General features: G+C 40.0%; 1 protein-coding gene across 1 annotated transcript in view; it reads left to right on the top strand.

Moving 5' to 3' along the window:
- grid1b (glutamate receptor, ionotropic, delta 1b) overlaps positions 1 to 18,907 on the top strand; it is a 452,122-nt gene that overhangs the window by 377,999 nt on the left and 55,216 nt on the right. The window contains exon 6 of the mRNA XM_084434270.1: positions 17,391 to 17,564. Within this exon, the coding sequence (XP_084290396.1) occupies positions 17,391 to 17,564 (174 nt within the window). The remainder of the gene's footprint in view (positions 1 to 17,390; positions 17,565 to 18,907) is intronic.

The following is an 18,907-nucleotide window of genomic DNA, read 5'->3' on the forward strand; positions in this document are numbered from 1 at the left end:
GCAGCTTCACTCGTGGGGGTCACAAAATGGAGATGTTTGATACGGCTTCGGTCCCTTCTCAGCGCTCATCCGCTAGCTCCAGTGCTTACACTCGGGATCCGGAAGCCCGCTCCTTCCGGCTTCTTCCGCCCTAAATGTCCATATGATGCTGGGCTTTTCTAGCTCTGAGGAGTTGGATGTGCTCAGCATCGAAGAAGGTGATCTGGGTGACTCGCCAGCTTGTGGAGGTTGTAACTTGTGCCATGGCAAGATTGAACATTGAGTAGCCGGCCGAGAGACAGGAAGAGCTGAGAAAAAACTTGATGAGTGCTTCCCACAGTCAGCTCCACAACCTCCACGTCGGGGCTTGCCATTCTTAAAGTCATATTCAGCAAGGCTGTCGAGTCCCACAGTTCACCATTATTCATCTATTAGGGGACTCAAAGAGAACGGCTATGGGGTGATGCCAAAAAAATTTAAGAAACTCTAGCAATTTATCTTTCACCTGACGTTGCGTTATCCCTTAAAGCACCGACATTGCCCTCCAAGCCGTGTCACACTACATCATCGCTGGTGGGCAAGGCGTATATGGCAGCAGGTCAGGTTGGCGCCTGTCTCCACACAATGGCTATTTTACATGCGTATCAGGCCAACCTTCTAGGGGACTTAGACGGGGTGAATCGGTGAGCACTGAAGATGTTAAAGAGCTGCGTCGTGTCACCGATTTGTCTCTCTCCGCGCCACTAAGGAGACGGGAAACAAATGCTTTGTATCAATCAACCAATTAAAAAAGCAGTTAATCAGTTCTTCACATCATCAAGTAATTCTGGCATTCTGTATGTAAATTGAAACACATTAAACCCAATATAGGTTTTTATTATTATCTGTGTTTTATTATCCTGTATTGTATCTTTGCACCTACGATTTTGGATATCCTAATGTACAGATTGCACCTGCTCCAGTTTGGATCCAGCCTTTGGGTGATTTCAAGTGATGCCAACAATTATGAAGACTTCAATGTTTTAGTTTTTTTTTTTTTTTTTTTTTTTTTTACTTTATTATCCATGTTGTGGAAAATTGTTTCTGGCTTCACCATACATCAATGCATACATCACAATACATCACAAACAAAATATACAGTAAGTATACATCATCATCATCATCATCATCATCATCTTCTTCTTCTTCCGCTTATCTGGGGCCGGGTCGCGGGGGCAGCAGTCTAAGCAGAGATTCCCAGACTTCCCTCTCCCCAGACACTTCTTCCAGCTCTTCCAGGGGGACACCGAGGCGTTCCCAGGCATGTCCTAGTTCTTCTCCGGGGTCTCCTCCCGGTGGGACATGCCCGGAACACTTTCCCAGTAAGGCGTCCAGGAGGAATCCAGAACAGATGCCCGAGCCACCTCAGCTGACCCCTCTCGATGTGGAGGAGCATCGGCTGTACTCTGAGCTCCTCCCGAGTGACCGAGCTCCTCACCCTATCTCTAAGGGATCGCCCAGCCACCCTGCGGAGAAAGCTCATTTCGACCACCTGTATCCGGGATCTTGTCCTTTTGGTCATGACCCACAGCTCATGACCATAGGTGAGAGTAGGAACGTAGATTGACCGGTAAATCAAGAGCTTCACCTTGCAGCTCAGCTCTTTCTTCACCATGACAGACCGGTACATCGACCGAATTACTGCAGAAGCTGCAGCAATCCGTCTGTCAATCTCCCGTTCCATCCTTCCTTCGCTCGTGAACAAGACCACAAGATACTTGAACTCCTCTACTTGAGGCAGTAACTCTCCTCCAACCTGAAGTGGGCAAGCCACTCTTTTCCGACTGAGAACCATGGCCTCGGATTTGGAGGTGCTGATTCTCATCCCAGCCGCTACACACTCGGCTGCAAACCATCCCAGCGTATGCTGAAGGTCCTGGTCTGATGGGGCCAGCACGACAACATCATCCGCAAAAAGCAGAGACGAAATCATGTGGTCCCCAAACCTGACACCCTCCGGCCCCTGGCTGCGCCTAGAAATTCTGTCCATAAAAACTGTGAACAGAACCGGTGACAAAGGGCAGCCCTGTCGGAGTCCAACATGCACAGGGAACAAGTCTGACTTACTGCCGGCAAAGGGCCCCGGACCCCATAATCCCAGAGCACCCTCCACAGGACGACGCGAGGGACACAGTCGAATGCCTTCTCCAAATCCGCAAAGCACATGTGGATTGGTTGGGCAAACTCCCATGAATCCTCCAGCACCCTGGGGAGGATATAGAGCTGGTCCAGTGTTCCACGACTGGGATGAAAACCGCACTGTTCCTCCTGAATCTGGGGTTCTACTATCGGCCGTATTCTCCTCTCCAGTACCCTGGCATAGACTTTCCCGGGGAGGCTGAGAAGTGTGATCCCCCTGTAGTTGGAACACACCCTCCGGTCCCCCTTCTTAAAAAGAGGGACCACCACCCCGGTCTGCCAGCCCAAAGGTACTGTCCCTGACCGCCACGCGATGCTACAGAGGCGTGTCAGCCAAGACAGCCCCACAACATCCAGAGACTTGAGGTGCCTTGCCACCGAGGAGCTTTTTGACTACCACGGTGACTTCAGCTTGGGTGATGGATGAGTCCACTTCCGAGCCCTCAGCCTCTGCTTCCTCAATGGATGACGTGTCGGTGGGATTGAGGAGATCCTCGAAGTATTCCTTCCACCGTCCGACGACATCCCTAGTTGAGGTCAACAGTTGCCCACCTCCAGAATCTCTTCGAGGCCAACCGGTAGTCCTTCTCCATGGCCTCCCAGAACTCTTCCCAGGCCCAATTTTTTTTGCCTCCACAACCACCCGGGCTGCAGTCCGCTTGGCCTGCCAGTACTGTCAGCTGCCTCAGGAGTCCCACAAGCCAGCCAGGCCAGATAGGACTCCTTCTTCAGCTTGACAGCATCCCTTTCTTCCGGTGTCCACTACCGGGTTCGGGGATTGCCACCTCGACAGGCACCAGAGACCTTACGGCCACAGCCCTGAGCGGCCGCGTTGACAATGGAGGTGGAGAACATGGTCCACTCGGACTCAATATCTCCAGACTCCCTCAGGATCCGGTCGAAGCTCCGCCGGAGGTGGGAGTTGAAGATCTCTCTGACAGGAGACTCGGCCAAACATTCCCAGCAGACCCTCACAGTACGTTTGGGTCTGCCGAGTCTGTTCAGCTTCCTCCCCTGCCACTGGATCCAACTCACCACCAGGTGGTGATCAGTTGACAGCTCCTCCCCTCTCTTCACCCGAGTGTCCAAGACATACGGCCGGAGGTGTTGGTTTGGGGAAAATTGACACAGACGCTATCTATCTATCTATCTCTATCTATCTATCTATCTGTCACATAAATTGGTTGTCTGGGAGGGTAATGGTTTGTAAAAGTTAAAAAATGTTAACATAAGATATCTCTTTAAAAAAATAAATAAACATATTTAAATCTTTTTAAAATTGACTTTTGCAAATAACCTTTGTTAAATTTATAGAAGTATTTGTTAATATTAATGGACCAGAGCTTAAATAGTTTTATTTTTTAACTAACAACTAAAAAAAGATTTATAAATACTAACCAATATATATATAAATTTTAAATGGGCTTTTTTTATGAGAAGTTTTTATTTCTATGATGCATTTATTGGAGAGAATAATCCTGTCAGACGCACCACTGCTGTGAACGCGCGTTCACGTAAACACAATTTAAACAATGTATTATTCAATACATTACTTCTATATAATTATATATTAAGTTGCTCAAGCAAGTGGTAAAATATTTAACCATGTACTTATATTAAAATCTTTTGTATTTAAATTTTAATACAATAAATCTTGCATGTCACAAAGAACTTGTTTTTCCACCTCCACGAATAAGACGAGTGTTGTTCATTATGTCGCCTTGTTGAGGTAAATTGTAGTTTTCCTTGCTTTAACTCAGTCTTAAAGTGAAAAAAGTAGTAATTAATTAAATAAATTTATGGTGAGATTACTACATTTTATTTAATTAATCGCACTTATGGTGAAATTACTACATTTTCAGGTCAATCGGTGTTCATTTTGACCACGAAACATGCGCTGTCACTTTAATTCAGCGTTTGCAGCACAGCAGAAATAGACTCGGTGCAGAAACGATCTCTGCACTGCTGTATACGCACCGCAACTGGAACAGATCGATCATCGACGGACTGCATCCTCGTGCAGTGTGAAAGCTCTGTTAACATGGGGGGTACGGAAAAAAAATACTCACCGCAAACGAAATATATGTGAAACGGGCGTTAGACTTGGAGCAGGAGAGCTACTCCGGCTGCTACTCGCAGTAGAGCGAGTGTTGCCATCTTCAGTTCAGCGACACATTTCCAGCCGCGCGCTCTCTGTCCGCTAGTGCTCAACTGTATGTGACGCAAGTGTTTGTTTGTGTGTGAGTGTGCGCACTCATTGGGATAATTGTAAACACAGACAGAAAAGACATGCCATCGTGGAAATAAGATAAATAACATATTACTTAAGGGCCATTTAGTTTTTTTTTTTTATAAAATAACAAATTGTAATCTGTCGCTATAAAGAAAATCAAATCAAATTTACTTGACCTCCAAGGGGGGCGGGGGGAGCCGTTAGGAGGGCGGGGCGCCCCCCTTATATAATGGTAGGGGAAACACTGCCTCTCAACCTTACGCACAATCTTAGGCTCCTTCCCTGCAAGCGAGGTGACGTTCTACGTCCCTAGAGCTAGTTTCCATGTCCAGGGATCGGGTTGTCGAGGCCCCTGCCTTCGACTGCCGCCCGATCCACTTTGCACTGGCCCCTTACGGTCCATCCTGCCAGTGTTGAGCCCACGGGAGGGCGGCCCCACGTCGCTCCTTCGGGCTGAGCCCGGCTGGAGGCCCGGCCACCATGGGGGGAGGCCCGGCCACCAGGTGGTTGCCTATAACATCACCCTGATGGCAACAGGTGAAACTCACTTTGAAGAGGGTGAGACACATTCCCTACTATCACTCAATCCTTTTGCTTGACTTTACATGTGCATATAGATCATTCAGATGTCTCTTCATTTGGCTTAATTTACAGTCTTGGACAGCTTGACCCTGTTTTTGACACTCAAATGATCATACTGTTGAAAACTTTTTCTTCGTCGAAGCAGAGACCAGGAGACGTTGGGGATCACGTTCAAACAAAGTTATTCTTTATTGAGGACTTCGCTTTATTGAGGCTGCAGTTCTTCCCAAATCAGTCTGGCTAACATACTTCACATGGTTTATTTATAGGCCTTTCAGTGGGCTGTCCTTAAAGGTGCTAAACATACACACAGCCTTAGAGGTAACCACTAAATCTAATCATCTAAAGACAATAGAGGCAATTGCCCCCAACTGAGATAATGGTACCCCCCCAAATGGCAATTCAGCAATTCTCTCAATATCTTTCGGACCTAAAGATGTTTTGACTGCTTGTGGCTGCAATATGGGGGTTGCAAATGGAACTGTATCAACACCTTTTCCCTGAGGCTTTTGTCTAGTTACGCACACTTCAACTGCATTTACATCTGCATTGACATTGTCCTCTATACTATCAAAAAACTGTAAATCAGGATAGCTTTCCTCTGACTGTTGGTCTTCTAAATCACATTTGGTTGAGGCTTTGTTATGGCCCACCTTTGTCTTGAGACAGGACATGTGAGTCTGCAATTGTTTGTTCTGATCGTTTAACGCAGCAATACAACAAGCTTGTTCTTGTGCAATGGATAAGCTAAATTCTCGGTGACAACAGATGATGCCTTTCAGATTTTTCTTCCTGATACATGCACTCAACACTCTCTTGCAATCTTCAATTGACCACACTTTCTCTGGATCAATGCCAAATTTCTTTGTTAAATTCAATCTGACTGGCTCAGTCACGATGGAGTCCATGTGCTCTGATAACAAAGACTTGAATTCACTATCTGTCCAAAAAGGTGTAATCTGTCTAGTACTTTTCCTAAACATTTTGTGAATTTCTGTTACCACAAACAAACACTAAAAAAAAAACTTCTCTCTACTGTCTTGCAAACAGAGGGTACAATCTTATTAGCACATGAGGCTAAATCTTCTCTAGCTTACAAAGGTACAAACAATATTAACATGTAACTGTTAATCTTCCCTGCCAACAACAGAGGATCAATTTCATCTCTAAAAGAAAACTTTTTAGAGGCTTATCTTTAGTTAACCAAACTCTACAGCTGTTTGTTAACTACTTCTCTGACCGGCGCAGAGGAAAACATTTGTACTGGTCTGCATTGGTTCTTTGAATGGAGTGAAAACTCACCGAGTCCTTGGTTGTACAGAAAACATTCGTCTGGAACTCAGTCAGCTTTGTTGAGATCTTTGAGCTTGAAGTTTTCAATCTGGAGGAAGCTAGATTCAGTTCTTTGAGTTTCCTTCTTCTCCATCCGGGTCGCGGCAGCAAATTGTTGAAAACTTTTTCTTCGTCGAAGCAGAAACCAGGAGATGTTGAGGATCACGTTCAAACAAAGTTATTCTTTATTGAGGACTTCGCTTTATTGAGGCTGCAGTTCTTCCCAAATCATTCTGGCTAACATACTTCACATGGTTTATTTATAGGCCTTTCAGTGGGCTGTCCTTAAAGGTGCTAAACATACACACAGCCTTAGAGGTAACCACTAAATCTAATCATCTAAAGACAATAGAGGCAATTGCCCCCAACTGAGATAATGGTACCCCCCCCCCCAAATGGTATACACAACAAATGGTCACGAGACCTTAGACTAGGTAACATTCACACACAGTCCAACTCTTAGTTGGAAGATCAAAGACAAACTATTACAATGTTTAGACAGCTGACTTAAAGCTGACTTCTGATCAGTAAATTGATGCCATCATGTTCACCTTGAATGCCCAATACAGTGTAATTCACCTTAGTTTTTCATGTGATGTTATGTAAGGAAGTAAGATCAGCAGATCTTAAACATATTCTTAAATTTGGATCCTTCAGTCCCCCGTTTGAGAGTTCTTAAAAACTCTCACAAAATACAAATTTAAACAGATAATTATTCATCGCTCAGAATAGTATCCTCAAATATTTGAACAGCTTGACGGTCAAAATCAGGATGCGCGCGATCATAGCTAGTTATAACGGCGCCTTTTTATACTTGTATTACCCCAGCGTGTTACAATGTTTTAGAGTTTATTCTGCCATCGTTTTTACAGACTCGCCACATTTAACAGCTCCTGTCAGTTGTATTGGATATATTTTAGAGATTACTCTGCCATCGTTTTTACAGTCTCGCCATATCCCCAACCACCTAACAGTGATAACCAAGCAAAATTTTTGACTAGATAGCATATCAAATACTTTAGAGGTTTACTTTTCAGAGGAACTGAAAGTTAATTCTTGTAACTGGTGTAAGTTACAGGCACATCGCATATGTTCATTCTCGTAACTTGTGTAAGTTACAGGCACATATAACTTGCTCTGTGTTGTTCATCTGTAATTGCATGTTGACACAGAAACAAACATGCACTTAGGGTCCGTGAAATCTTACGGGTGTGCTGGACGTGAGTCATTTGTTGGTTGACACACTTGATACTAACAGGTTTCCGAACCATGAAAAGTTATCTTCAGTCATATTAACCAGGTGCAGCACTCAGATTGGTGCAGGCTTGTAGTCTTGATCATATCGATGGATGACTGAAGGTTTTGTATCTCTGCGTTGTGTATTTTTTTTCTTCTTTTTCTTTTGTGATTGGCTCGTTCAGCAGTGGGTGTAGTTGTCTTCTTGAGGTTGTGGCTTCATATGCAGGTGAGACGTCGTTGCATATGGATTTTTGGAACAGCCATCAAGTGTTGATCTGCACAGAGGAAGAAAGAAAACAAAACAGAGCAGTATTTCTTCAAAACACTACGGTTGTAGCAGTTTAAACACTATGGTTCTATCGTTTTCAGAGTCTACTGTTGTCGTTTCATTCTTTCCCTATTTCTTAATTTATTTGACACCTATGGACCAGTGAGGTGGGGATAAGAGGGGGGATGAGGAAATCTTCACCACATGGCTGACCCCCGAGGCCTGTTGCACATCGGTTCTTCCATTGGCTCCGCCCTGGTCTGTGTGTCCTATTCTGTCCCTGTTGTGTGCACACTGTACAGTGTGTGAGAAAAATTGGCACATTTCCATTCTCCAGTGAAACATCAGTCCTAATAAACATCATTAACAGAGGATGGTTGTCTAACTGCAATATTCTGTGGTATAACATTTTAAGGCTGTGAGTATACTGAATGTCCCCCAAACAAAGGCTGTGACAGTCAATAAGTCTTTCATCTTTGTTGTAAGTTACTGGGGAGATTAAGCAATCACAGCCCAAATGGTTAACACCTCAAAAAGCTTACCCACGAGTCCAATGACGAGGGGAGGGGTTGCTTCAAAGTAGCAAACAAATGTAGTAAAATCTGCATAACATTGTTAACTTGTCTTAAGTTATTTTTGTTTTTTCTACATTCTTTTCCAAAATGTCCATGCTTGCCACAGTAAGAACAACTGGCTTCTCTAGGACTTTTGCGTTTCTTTGGCTTCTCTGAGTTGACCTTAACAGAAACTGCTGCAATTCTTACTCTCTCTTTGACATCAGAATCTCTTTCCCAAATAGCTAAACTTTCTAGGTTACTTCTGAGAGTTCTTTTAGCCCACGTAATATCTAGGAATGGCAAGGCTGTTCTGTACTCAGCTACAAGACCATCTGCCCAAATTCGGATTAGAGCTCCTTTGTCAGCTAACACACTTTCGGAATCATCCACTATTCCACTGTACACTGCAGCTACCTGACAGAACCTCTCAGTATATTCACTCACAGTTTCTTCTTTCTCTTGTACACAGCTAGTAACTCTTGACCAATCGATTTTCGGTCCTAAGATATTCTTTAGGATTTTCAAAACACCTTCTCTCAAATCGCCTTTACTGACAGGTTGCAGTTCGGAAGTAACAGCAGACTCAAAATTGTTGAATTCAGATTCAGTTAGAATTTGTGACATCAGCTGTGTGACTTCCGGCAACGACATGTCGTAAAGATGCATTTTACTGAACAATGCTCTCCTAAACTCAGAAAAATTTCTTTGCACTGATGGCAAACTTTCAGCAATTCTCTCAATATCTTTCGGACCTAAAGATGTTTTGACTGCTTGTGGCTGCAATATGGGGGTTGCAAATGGAACTGTATCAACACCTTTTCCCTGAGGCTTTTGTCTAGCTACGCACACTTCAACTGCATTTACATCTGCATTGACATTGTCCTCTATACTATCAAAAAACTGTAAATCAGGATAGCTTTCCTCTGACTGTTGGTCTTCTAAATCACATTTGGTTGAGGCTTTGTTATGGCCCACCTTTGTCTTGAGACAGGACATGTGAGTCTGCAATTGTTTGTTCTGATCGTTTAACGCAGCAATACAACAAGCTTGTTCTTGTGCAATGGATAAGCTAAATTCTCGGTGACAACAGATGATGCCTTTCAGATTTTTCTTCCTGATACATGCACTCAACACTTTCTTGCAATCTTCAATTGACCACACTTTCTCTGGATCAATGCCAAATTTCTTTGTTAAATTCAATCTGACTGGCTCAGTCACGATGGAGTCCATGTGCTCTGATAACAAAGACTTGAATTCACTATCTGTCCAAAAAGGTGTAATCTGTCTAGTACTTTTCCTAAACATTTTGTGAATTTCTGTTACCACAAACAAACACAAAAAAAAAAACTTCTCTCTACTGTCTTGCAAACAGAGGGTACAATCTTATTAGCACATGAGGCTAAATCTTCTCTAGCTTACAAAGGTACAAACAATATTAACATGTAACTGTTAATCTTCCCTGCCAACAACAGAGGATCAATTTCATCTCTAAAAGAAAACTTTTTAGAGGCTTATCTTTAGTTAACCAAACTCTACAGCTGTTTGTTAACTACTTCTCTGACCGGCGCAGAGGAAAACATTTGTACTGGTCTGCATTGGTTCTTTGAATGGAGTGAAAACTCACCGAGTCCTTGGGTGTACAGAAAACATTCGTCTGGAACTCAGTCAGCTTTGTTGAGATCTTTGAGCTTGAAGTTTTCAATCTGGAGGAAGCTAGATTCAGTTCTTTGAGTTTCCTTCTTCTCCATCCGGGTCGCGGCAGCAAATTGTTGAAAACTTTTTCTTCGTCGAAGCAGAAACCAGGAGACGTTGGGGATCACGTTCAAACAAAGTTATTCTTTATTGAGGACTTCGCTTTATTGAGGCTGCAGTTCTTCCCAAATCAGTCTGGCTAACATACTTCACATGGTTTATTTATAGGCCTTTCAGTGGGCTGTCCTTAAAGGTGCTAAACATACACACAGCCTTAGAGGTAACCACTAAATCTAATCATCTAAAGACAATAGAGGCAATTGCCCCCAACTGAGATAATGGTACCCCCCCCCCCCCCCCCCCCAAAATGGTATACACAACAAATGGTCACGAGACCTTAGACTAGGTAACATTCACACACAGTCCAACTCTTAGTTGGAAGATCAAAGACAAACTATTACAACGTTTAGACAGCTGACTTAAAGCTGACTTCTGATCAGTAAATTGATGCCATCATGTTCACCTTGAATGCCCAATACAGTGTAATTCACCTTAGTTTTTCATGTGATGTTATGTAAGGAAGTAAGATCAGCAGATCTTAAACATATTCTTAAATTTGGATCCTTCAATACCATGAGGTCATGTTAAAAATAAGTTAAAATACTTTAAACAAAATGTTTATAGATTACAGTTATAGTCTTACTCACACCAAAGTGATTTAACCTCCTAATCAGATACTACCTTTGTTGAGCTTTCTTGCAAATGCTGTCAATATTTTCAAAACTAAGTTGATCATCTACTGTATGTATGTCCCCAAATACTTAAAATGACAAACAAATTGATTTGGATTGATTTGGAGTCTGTAACATCATGAACATTGTCTCATACATAAAAAAAAAAAAAAAAAAAAAAAATGAAAGAAATCCCAGGCCGTTTGGTCAAAGCAATTTCTCAATTCTTTGCCTTGTTCAGTCCACAGGTGTACCCGTAGAACAGGTTTCTCCTGTTTAATATTAGCCTGATATCTGGGTAGAAAATTTACAATACTGTGGTATTGTACTTCCCCAAGGGAGGGCAGCAAAAAGCTTTCAGCAATTTTCCAAAACATTTATCCAAAAACGTGCAAAAGTCTAGTCGGACAGTCCACATATTGTTGTGAAGCAGCTAAATACGATCATCACAAGAGTTCACATCCCCCAGAATAAATACTGGTTGTTCTAGCCAGCACATCGCAAAAACATTCTGCTATTTTGTTTCAAGCTTTTTCATCGTCCGGTCCAGGAAAATACTAAAATAATTGTTATTTATCCAAATTCCCTAGGGGGATAAAAAGGTCTAAAAATCACAAACAAATGTTCAAAATATGGAGTGCACACTTGTTTATGTATTCGGAACTGGGTTGCCGGGTTGTCTGTTATCCACGTAGATACACAGACATCCAAACGAAAGCTTTATGAGACGCTATTTCATCTCTGTCCACTCTTATCATTGTATATCCTCTTATGCCGATATCTTGGATTGCTTCTTTCAACCAGGTCTCCGTAAAACATATTTACTACATACTATAAGTAACTTTGTAACTACATGTCAACTAACTCTCATTAAAGTATAAGTAGACTGTAGTAAACTGTTAGGTTATGGTTAGGTGTTAGGGTTTGGGTTAGTAGAATAAGTTGACTTGTAGTTGCCAAGTTACTTATAGTCAGTAAAATATCTGTTGGGGGACCATCAAAATAAATTGTTACCAGATTTTCAGCATACAGTCTACTAATAATCTAATGAGAGTTAGTCGACATGTAGTTGCAAAGTTACTTAGTTAGTAAAATGTCTAAAGTGGACTATTGAAATAAAGTGTTACCGGTACTTTTTATATCAGCATGATCCAACAGGTTTTCTGACCAGAACTGGTTAAAAAGAACAGTTTGTTCATGAACCGAACATTTAGGATAGTCATAACATTAACAGTGTTTCACTTTTATTTTGTACATGCTGAGTTTGATGATCATTAAATTCCACCACGCATTAAGTGCAAATTACTTTACTTTATCTGACACATTCTCATGGCAATTTGTAACTATTTAACATTTTGGCGAATTGATGGCTAGTTCATATGAGTTTGTACGAGCCAATTCGTACCTTATGATTTGCTTACACACTGACGGTTAAGGTTTATGGGTTGACCCTCATTCTTACTTTTTTCTAAAATATTGTTCATTTCTGTACAAATCACATCATACAGATTCATATGAAATCGCCACCTTGTAAAATAGTTCTCATCTGGATTTATTAAAAAAAATGTGTTGCTGTTAGAATGGTCATTGTCCATTTATTTATTTATTTTTATGATAAATGAGATTTTCGTGCCTATTAATTCCAGTTCTGACCAGTAATCAGAGAATTTGTAAATATTTGTGCGTCTCTGTACTGTACAGATCTAAGGACATTTCCATGTAATGATTTTGCATGCATATATATGCACTGATATTGCCCGCTCAGCATAAATCCAAATGTTCAAATGCCTAAATAGAAATCATGTTGGTATCACATGGTGCAGGCTGGACTTTGATACATGTTCCATACTGGTTTTTTGTGGTCTATAAGCTTGTAGTCATTAATTTTTCTAGTCAAATTTCTACCGTACCAGTCACAACCCACTGCAGAAGGTACTGCTTTATCCCCAGATGTTTGAAACAGCAGACTGTGAAATTACAAGGAGCATCGCAAACCCATCAGTGCAGGGAGAACACTAGTAGGCTTTTAGTGTAAACATATATCCTTTGAACCAAGAGTCACATGGGGAACATAAGAGGACATACATTGAAATGGGAAAAGGATGTTAGATTTACGGTCTCTTTTTGTCCTAGCTGTTTTTCTACTCTTGCAGCAAATATAGCTATAGTGCTTTTGAAAACAGATACATTGTCCATCCTCTACATGTCTGTTTCACCATTTCATCTACCTGTCAAAGTTTTCAGGCTGGACCATGAATAATGGCTGAGCAGCATCTTGATGATAAATATTTCAGTAAGAGAGCTGGTTTGCCTAATTTATTTACAAAGTATCTGCCATCTTAACTTTGCCAGTGCAACATGCAAAAAGATAAACAGGATAAACAAATAGTATATTGTCTCATGGGAAATTAAATGCACCGCACAGATAACAGATTTCATCTGCAGTATGCCGCTGTAACTTATTACAAGAACTCAGTGAAATTATGTTTTTATTAGTATTTCTTGCTGCTACAGCTGCAAATTTCTTCAATGTCTAATGTCAATGACATTTCTACATGTACATGCATTTGTTCATTTGTTGTTATAGTTGGTTCTCCCTCACAAAACAACCAATACCACTGCATGTCACCATGCGCATGTCACATATTTAATTCCGACACGGCTGGTAAGCCCTTTGTTTTCAGTGAACCATTTGGCATCAATATTATAGCATTATACATTTATTTTCTCAAACTATTTTTTTTTTTTTTTTAAGAAAGATTTATTATATTGGTTAAACCCTACATTTAATTGGCTGTTTATATATTATGTAATATATATTGAGCACCTACACCCAAAACCTAGCCACTTCTAAAAATATATAAAATACATAACAGGAATATGAAAAATAAACTCAGAATAATTTATAATATAATTATTATTTTTTTCATTTTTTTTTCAAAAGATATAAGTATTGCACATGACTCATTCTGAATTCAAGGAGCTGTTGGCTGGCTGTCTTTCCTGTCTGTGCCCACCTTCCCACTGTCCCAGGCTCACATGGCGAGCTGCCTCAAATTTCCTGCAGACATGCGGTCAGTGTCTAACAGACTCTTATCCTCCTCATAGTACTCTCCAGAAAACTCAAGGCAGCCTTGCTTAATTTGGAAAACTGATAAATGAGATGCAAGTCGGTTTTGATATACTCTGTTACAAGGGCTTTACACAATTCATTATAACTGCTACACTGCAAAAAATGCTGTTCTTACTTAGTATTTTTGTGTTGTTTCCAGTCCAAAAATCTAAAAATTCTTAAATCAAGAAGCATTTACTAGAGAAGTAAAACTACATAAGAAATTACTTAAGTTACTTACTGTTTATCTGAAAACAAAAAATAATTTCTTATGTAGTTTTACTTCTCTAGTAAATACTTCTTGATTTAAGAATTTTTAGATTTTTGGACTGGAAACAGCACAAAAATACTAAGTAAGAACAGCATTTTTTGCAGTGTATAGATTGCTGGGCTCTGCCTTTCACTGAAACTATGGATAGCTTGTGATGTCATCTAACTTAGAAGGAAGATTTTTGTCTGCCATAGTGGTTGCAGGGAGGTATGTCAAGGTACGCTAAAATTGACAGCTTTATGGTAAAATGTAATGTTGTTTCCTGGGGTCTGTGGACTAAAAACCTCAACTTCTTGTGCTACTTCCCTAAGCAAATAGCCTGTTGCTAGATTGTAGCATGCTAGCCTGCTAGCCCAGAGGAAAGAAAAATTAAAAATGAGATCTCTTTAAAATCTCAAATGTTTCTCCTAGACAAAAATTAGGTTATAATATATAAAATGGAGACTTTTACTTGAGGTTTCTGCTTCTCACACTTAACTCCTGAGACAAAACAACAACAACAAAAAGCACTTTAACACTCTCACAATGGAGAGTTTTTCTCTTTATAGAGAGACTCTGGATCGCTCATATTTGTCTCCTCTAAAGATTCAGAAGAGAACTCAACAACATCACACACTGTTCTCAGATTTTTTTCCCTACCTCAGGTACATATTAATAATCTACTAGATTGTAATCCTTTAATTTTTCATATTTAATTATAAACGTTTGTGTGTCCCTGTGTGTGTAATAAGAAAAGTGTACGCGCGCTGTGGACCCGCCTATAGGCGCATATTAGTAACGTGCTCTTTAAATAACAAAAAAATAAATACTGCCATTGACCAACTGAAACCTGGTCTAAAGTCAGTCTTCAGTTGGCGCAGTCTATTTCAGTTGCCTCAAAATAGCAACGCGCCAACAACGCACCCCTCTGGCTTCCTGGCTCTCAGTGATAGACTGCAAGCTTTTTGTCTCTGATGACAATCTGCATGTTTTTGCTCTTAACCTCAGATTATCCATATGCAAGTCAGTCAGCTCATTCCAAAGTTCTTGGAATTTAAAATCCAAATCTTCAACTCTCTAAATCACTGATCTTGGGGAGGGAATGATGTCCTGGTTGGGTTGGACAGGCCAGTTTAGTGCATTTCAAAACTGCCAGGTTCATGTTCATCTCTCTTGTATAAAACTGAACATGCTTTTAGCGCAACTCACTTGAGATGTTTTTAAGTTTTGCTGGTTAACAGCATGGCTATGTTGGTCCACCAGCATAACTTAGGTTCGACCAGTGGAAATTCCTGCAGTGGTCTCTAGCTAATATATATATTTTATATATTAAATATAATATATATATATATATATTTTTTTTACTCTTTAAAAGGCTTTTTTTGGTCACTTTTAGACAGACAATTTTAAGAAAATTACATAGCATATCACTAGGTAGAAGCAAAAATACATCCCTCTGTCCTTTTAAATGTCCGTGTTGAAAGAACATGTTCGGCTGTTTAGTGAAGCTGATTGCTGTAGCCTATTTTTTTATTTATAGCTTGGTAAAAAATGTTGCAGATCAAATATTCTTTATCTCTTCTCTACATAATTAAGGTAGTTGGTACATTATCAGTGGTTGCAGTTTAAAATAATATCAGTATATCTCGGCTAGCCTCCTCTGCGATGCATTTTTTATTTATTTTTCACAACACTGACTGCTGAAAGTCACATACTTGATAGTGGTTGGCTCGTTTTTTTGTTGTTGTTGTTTTCCAACAAAGACAAAAGTCTCTGGCTATGGATTTTCCTCTTCCCATTCTCTCCATCAGACTCTCTTTAGCAGTTTAATTAAATCGGCAGATTCTGCATGTTTGGGAAAGAACAGTGGTGGTTCTGACGTTTTCACGTTATATTTTATGATACTACAGTGGTCAAATGACAAACAAGAAATACACATTCTGAGACATAAAATTAAATTAATAACTATAAAAAAAAAACACATCATTCTCTCATTTTCACCTCAACATTTTGGATAGGCTGTACCTTTCTTGTCTCCACTGATGAGCCACTACTGAATTTATGTATGAGATGATCTTTTCAGCAAGGTTCTTCTAAACAGCACAGAGGATTTGGCTGTGGTTTGAAGTGGAACAATATGAATAATTATTTGACATTATATATGTTCACCAATTATGTTCACAAGGTTGAACATATTGTACTGTTACTATCAGGGAAAGTTGCAAATTCTTGTCGAACAATACATTTTCTTAAAATTTCCAGACTCAAAATATGTCAGAGGGGTTCAATCTTTGTTCTCCTATCGAAAAACATATTGAAAACCATTTCCATTGCCTTAATTGGCTTGCCATTATTTATATTTTATTTAAATACCCCGATTTGATGCAATAATACCCTTTCCCTGCATTTCAGATACAGCTTTCAAATTGCTTGTATATTGATTGTTTCATATTCTTCTCTGAGTCCCCTTTCCTCAATGTCCTGTGCTTTAAAATAATGATTATGCCATTTTATTTTGTTTCTTCCTTTTCACAATCTCTCTGTCCCAAGGTTTTTTTTTGTTTTTTTTAAGACAATCTTAACTCAACATAATAAAAAAAAAAAAAAAAAAAAATTGATCTGCCTGGATAAGCTCTGATGACACTTTACAGTGTCCTTGTTACATATGTTACATGTACTTATTGTAGGAATAACAGCAAATTATGCATAATTACATGCAACTTACCCTAAACCAAATCCTAGTCCTAACCCTATTGTACATGTTGTCAATTGATATTACTTAGTACTTTAGTGTATACTGTACTTGTTACACTGTAACAAGGACACCTTAAAATAAAGTGTAACCACAGCTAAAGAAGCATCCTGACTCTGAGTGTATGAAAGCTTATACATGACTGATATGAAACACTCTATATTGACACTCCTCACATGAAACACAAATAAGACTTGACTCACAACTGATCTCAATTGAGTTTGATGTTAGCATGCTGCTAAGCTAACGTCAAATTAACATAATATAATAGCAGATTCAAAAAAAATTATTTAATTACAATGAAAAAGGTTTTAATCTGTTGCCTTGGATATCTTACAAGGCATCTTAGAAGGCAGTAGCATCCCTTGTAAATATCATATAGGTAGGCAAACTAACCTTATTACGAATGTAATAAGTAATCAATTTACTATTGATTCATAAATACTCATGATTATTCTTTGTATTTTGTCTCTTTGTGAGTGTAGGAGATCAGTGATGCTGAGATTATGGAGTTGGCCCACAGTTCCTTGGGAAGGATGACCGTCGTCAGGCAGATTTTCCCTCTCTGGAGAGACAGCAGTGTGAGCTGTATGAGGAACAACCACCGCATCTCCTCACTGCTTTGCGACCCTCAGGAGGGCTACCTGCAGTCGCTGGAGGTCAGTAACCATAGAAACTGCATCATCGCCATGTAGGAGATGGCATTCTCAAACCCATTAAATCTAGAACAAGTGAAGTTAAGATCAGGGATTTTCAACCTTTACAGACAATGGGACCCCAGAGTCTCTCACAGTGTTTTTAATGTTTTATTTTATTTTAATTAGGCGTTTTTTTGTGGGTTTTCATTCAAAGATTTTAGTTTTAGGGGAAGATTTAATAAACATGGTAAATTAGCGTGAGAGTGCAATTCCGAAACGAAGATGGGAGGATGGGAGTGGAAAGTTCTACATGTGATCTACAGACGACACGCAAAGTAAAGAACACAGACGCAGTCAGATCATTTCCATAATGACCAACGCAATCTACCAGGTAGGGTCTGGTTTAAGACCGGTTATAAGGCGGTAAATAATGGCTCAAAGTTGCAAACACCAGTACATTGACGACCGCAAATCTTAGTAAATCACCTTGCGTCATTCATTACTCTCCTCCCATAAATTTTGCGCCTGAAAGGGAAACAATGCATCCTACAAATGCATATGAACAAGATTCTGTAATAAATTTGAACTTTGCAAATAATATTTTTATTTTAAAATTTGCATTCAAAAAAGAGTTAATGTTTGCATAATATGCATGAAAACAACAAAATGTTTCTTCATTGTGCACATTCAGTTATGAGTTGCATGAATCGTATATAATTATCCTATATTTTCCATTCAAAATGGTGAAATGTGACAAAACGTTGAGTTGTTTGCATCACAGGATATTACTGATGGTTACAATATGGTGGTTACAGCCCTATATAAACACCTGATTGTTGTTTCCAAGTGTTTTCCTTCTCTGCTGTGACGTCTAAATTTCTGCTTCTCGAAATCCCTTGAATGCACATGAACAATAGTTTCATAGTAGGAAACAGATGGCTGAGCTTTGCACCGCACATATACTCTGGAGTCTTACTCCTCAATTATTCATGAAAACGAGGGTTAAAATGTTCTATGATTTTATTCACCTTGACAAAGAAAACCACTAGTTCACAGCGGTGACAAACCTGTCAGGTTTTTTTCTGCAAATCAGCAGTGTCAACATGAGCCACCCACCTTTGTGTTCTTTTCCCTGTCACTCCAAAAACCAGCAATCACTGGAGTCACCCGCGCAGCTTTTGCTAATACCTCCAACATGCCTTAACTGATGGTCAGTCTCAGTAAAGTGTGACAAATGTCTTCCAGTATGGACCTGTCATCTCAACTAGTGTGGCTGTCATTCACTGATCAGGAAGTGGTTGTTCGTACAGGAAGGACAGGTGTTATTTTATACATCAACTGGAATAATGACTGCACCTAGCAGC

Source organism: Rutilus rutilus, assembly GCF_951802725.1.
Source record: "Rutilus rutilus genome assembly, chromosome: 16".
NCBI classification, from domain to species: domain Eukaryota; kingdom Metazoa; phylum Chordata; class Actinopteri; order Cypriniformes; family Leuciscidae; genus Rutilus; species Rutilus rutilus.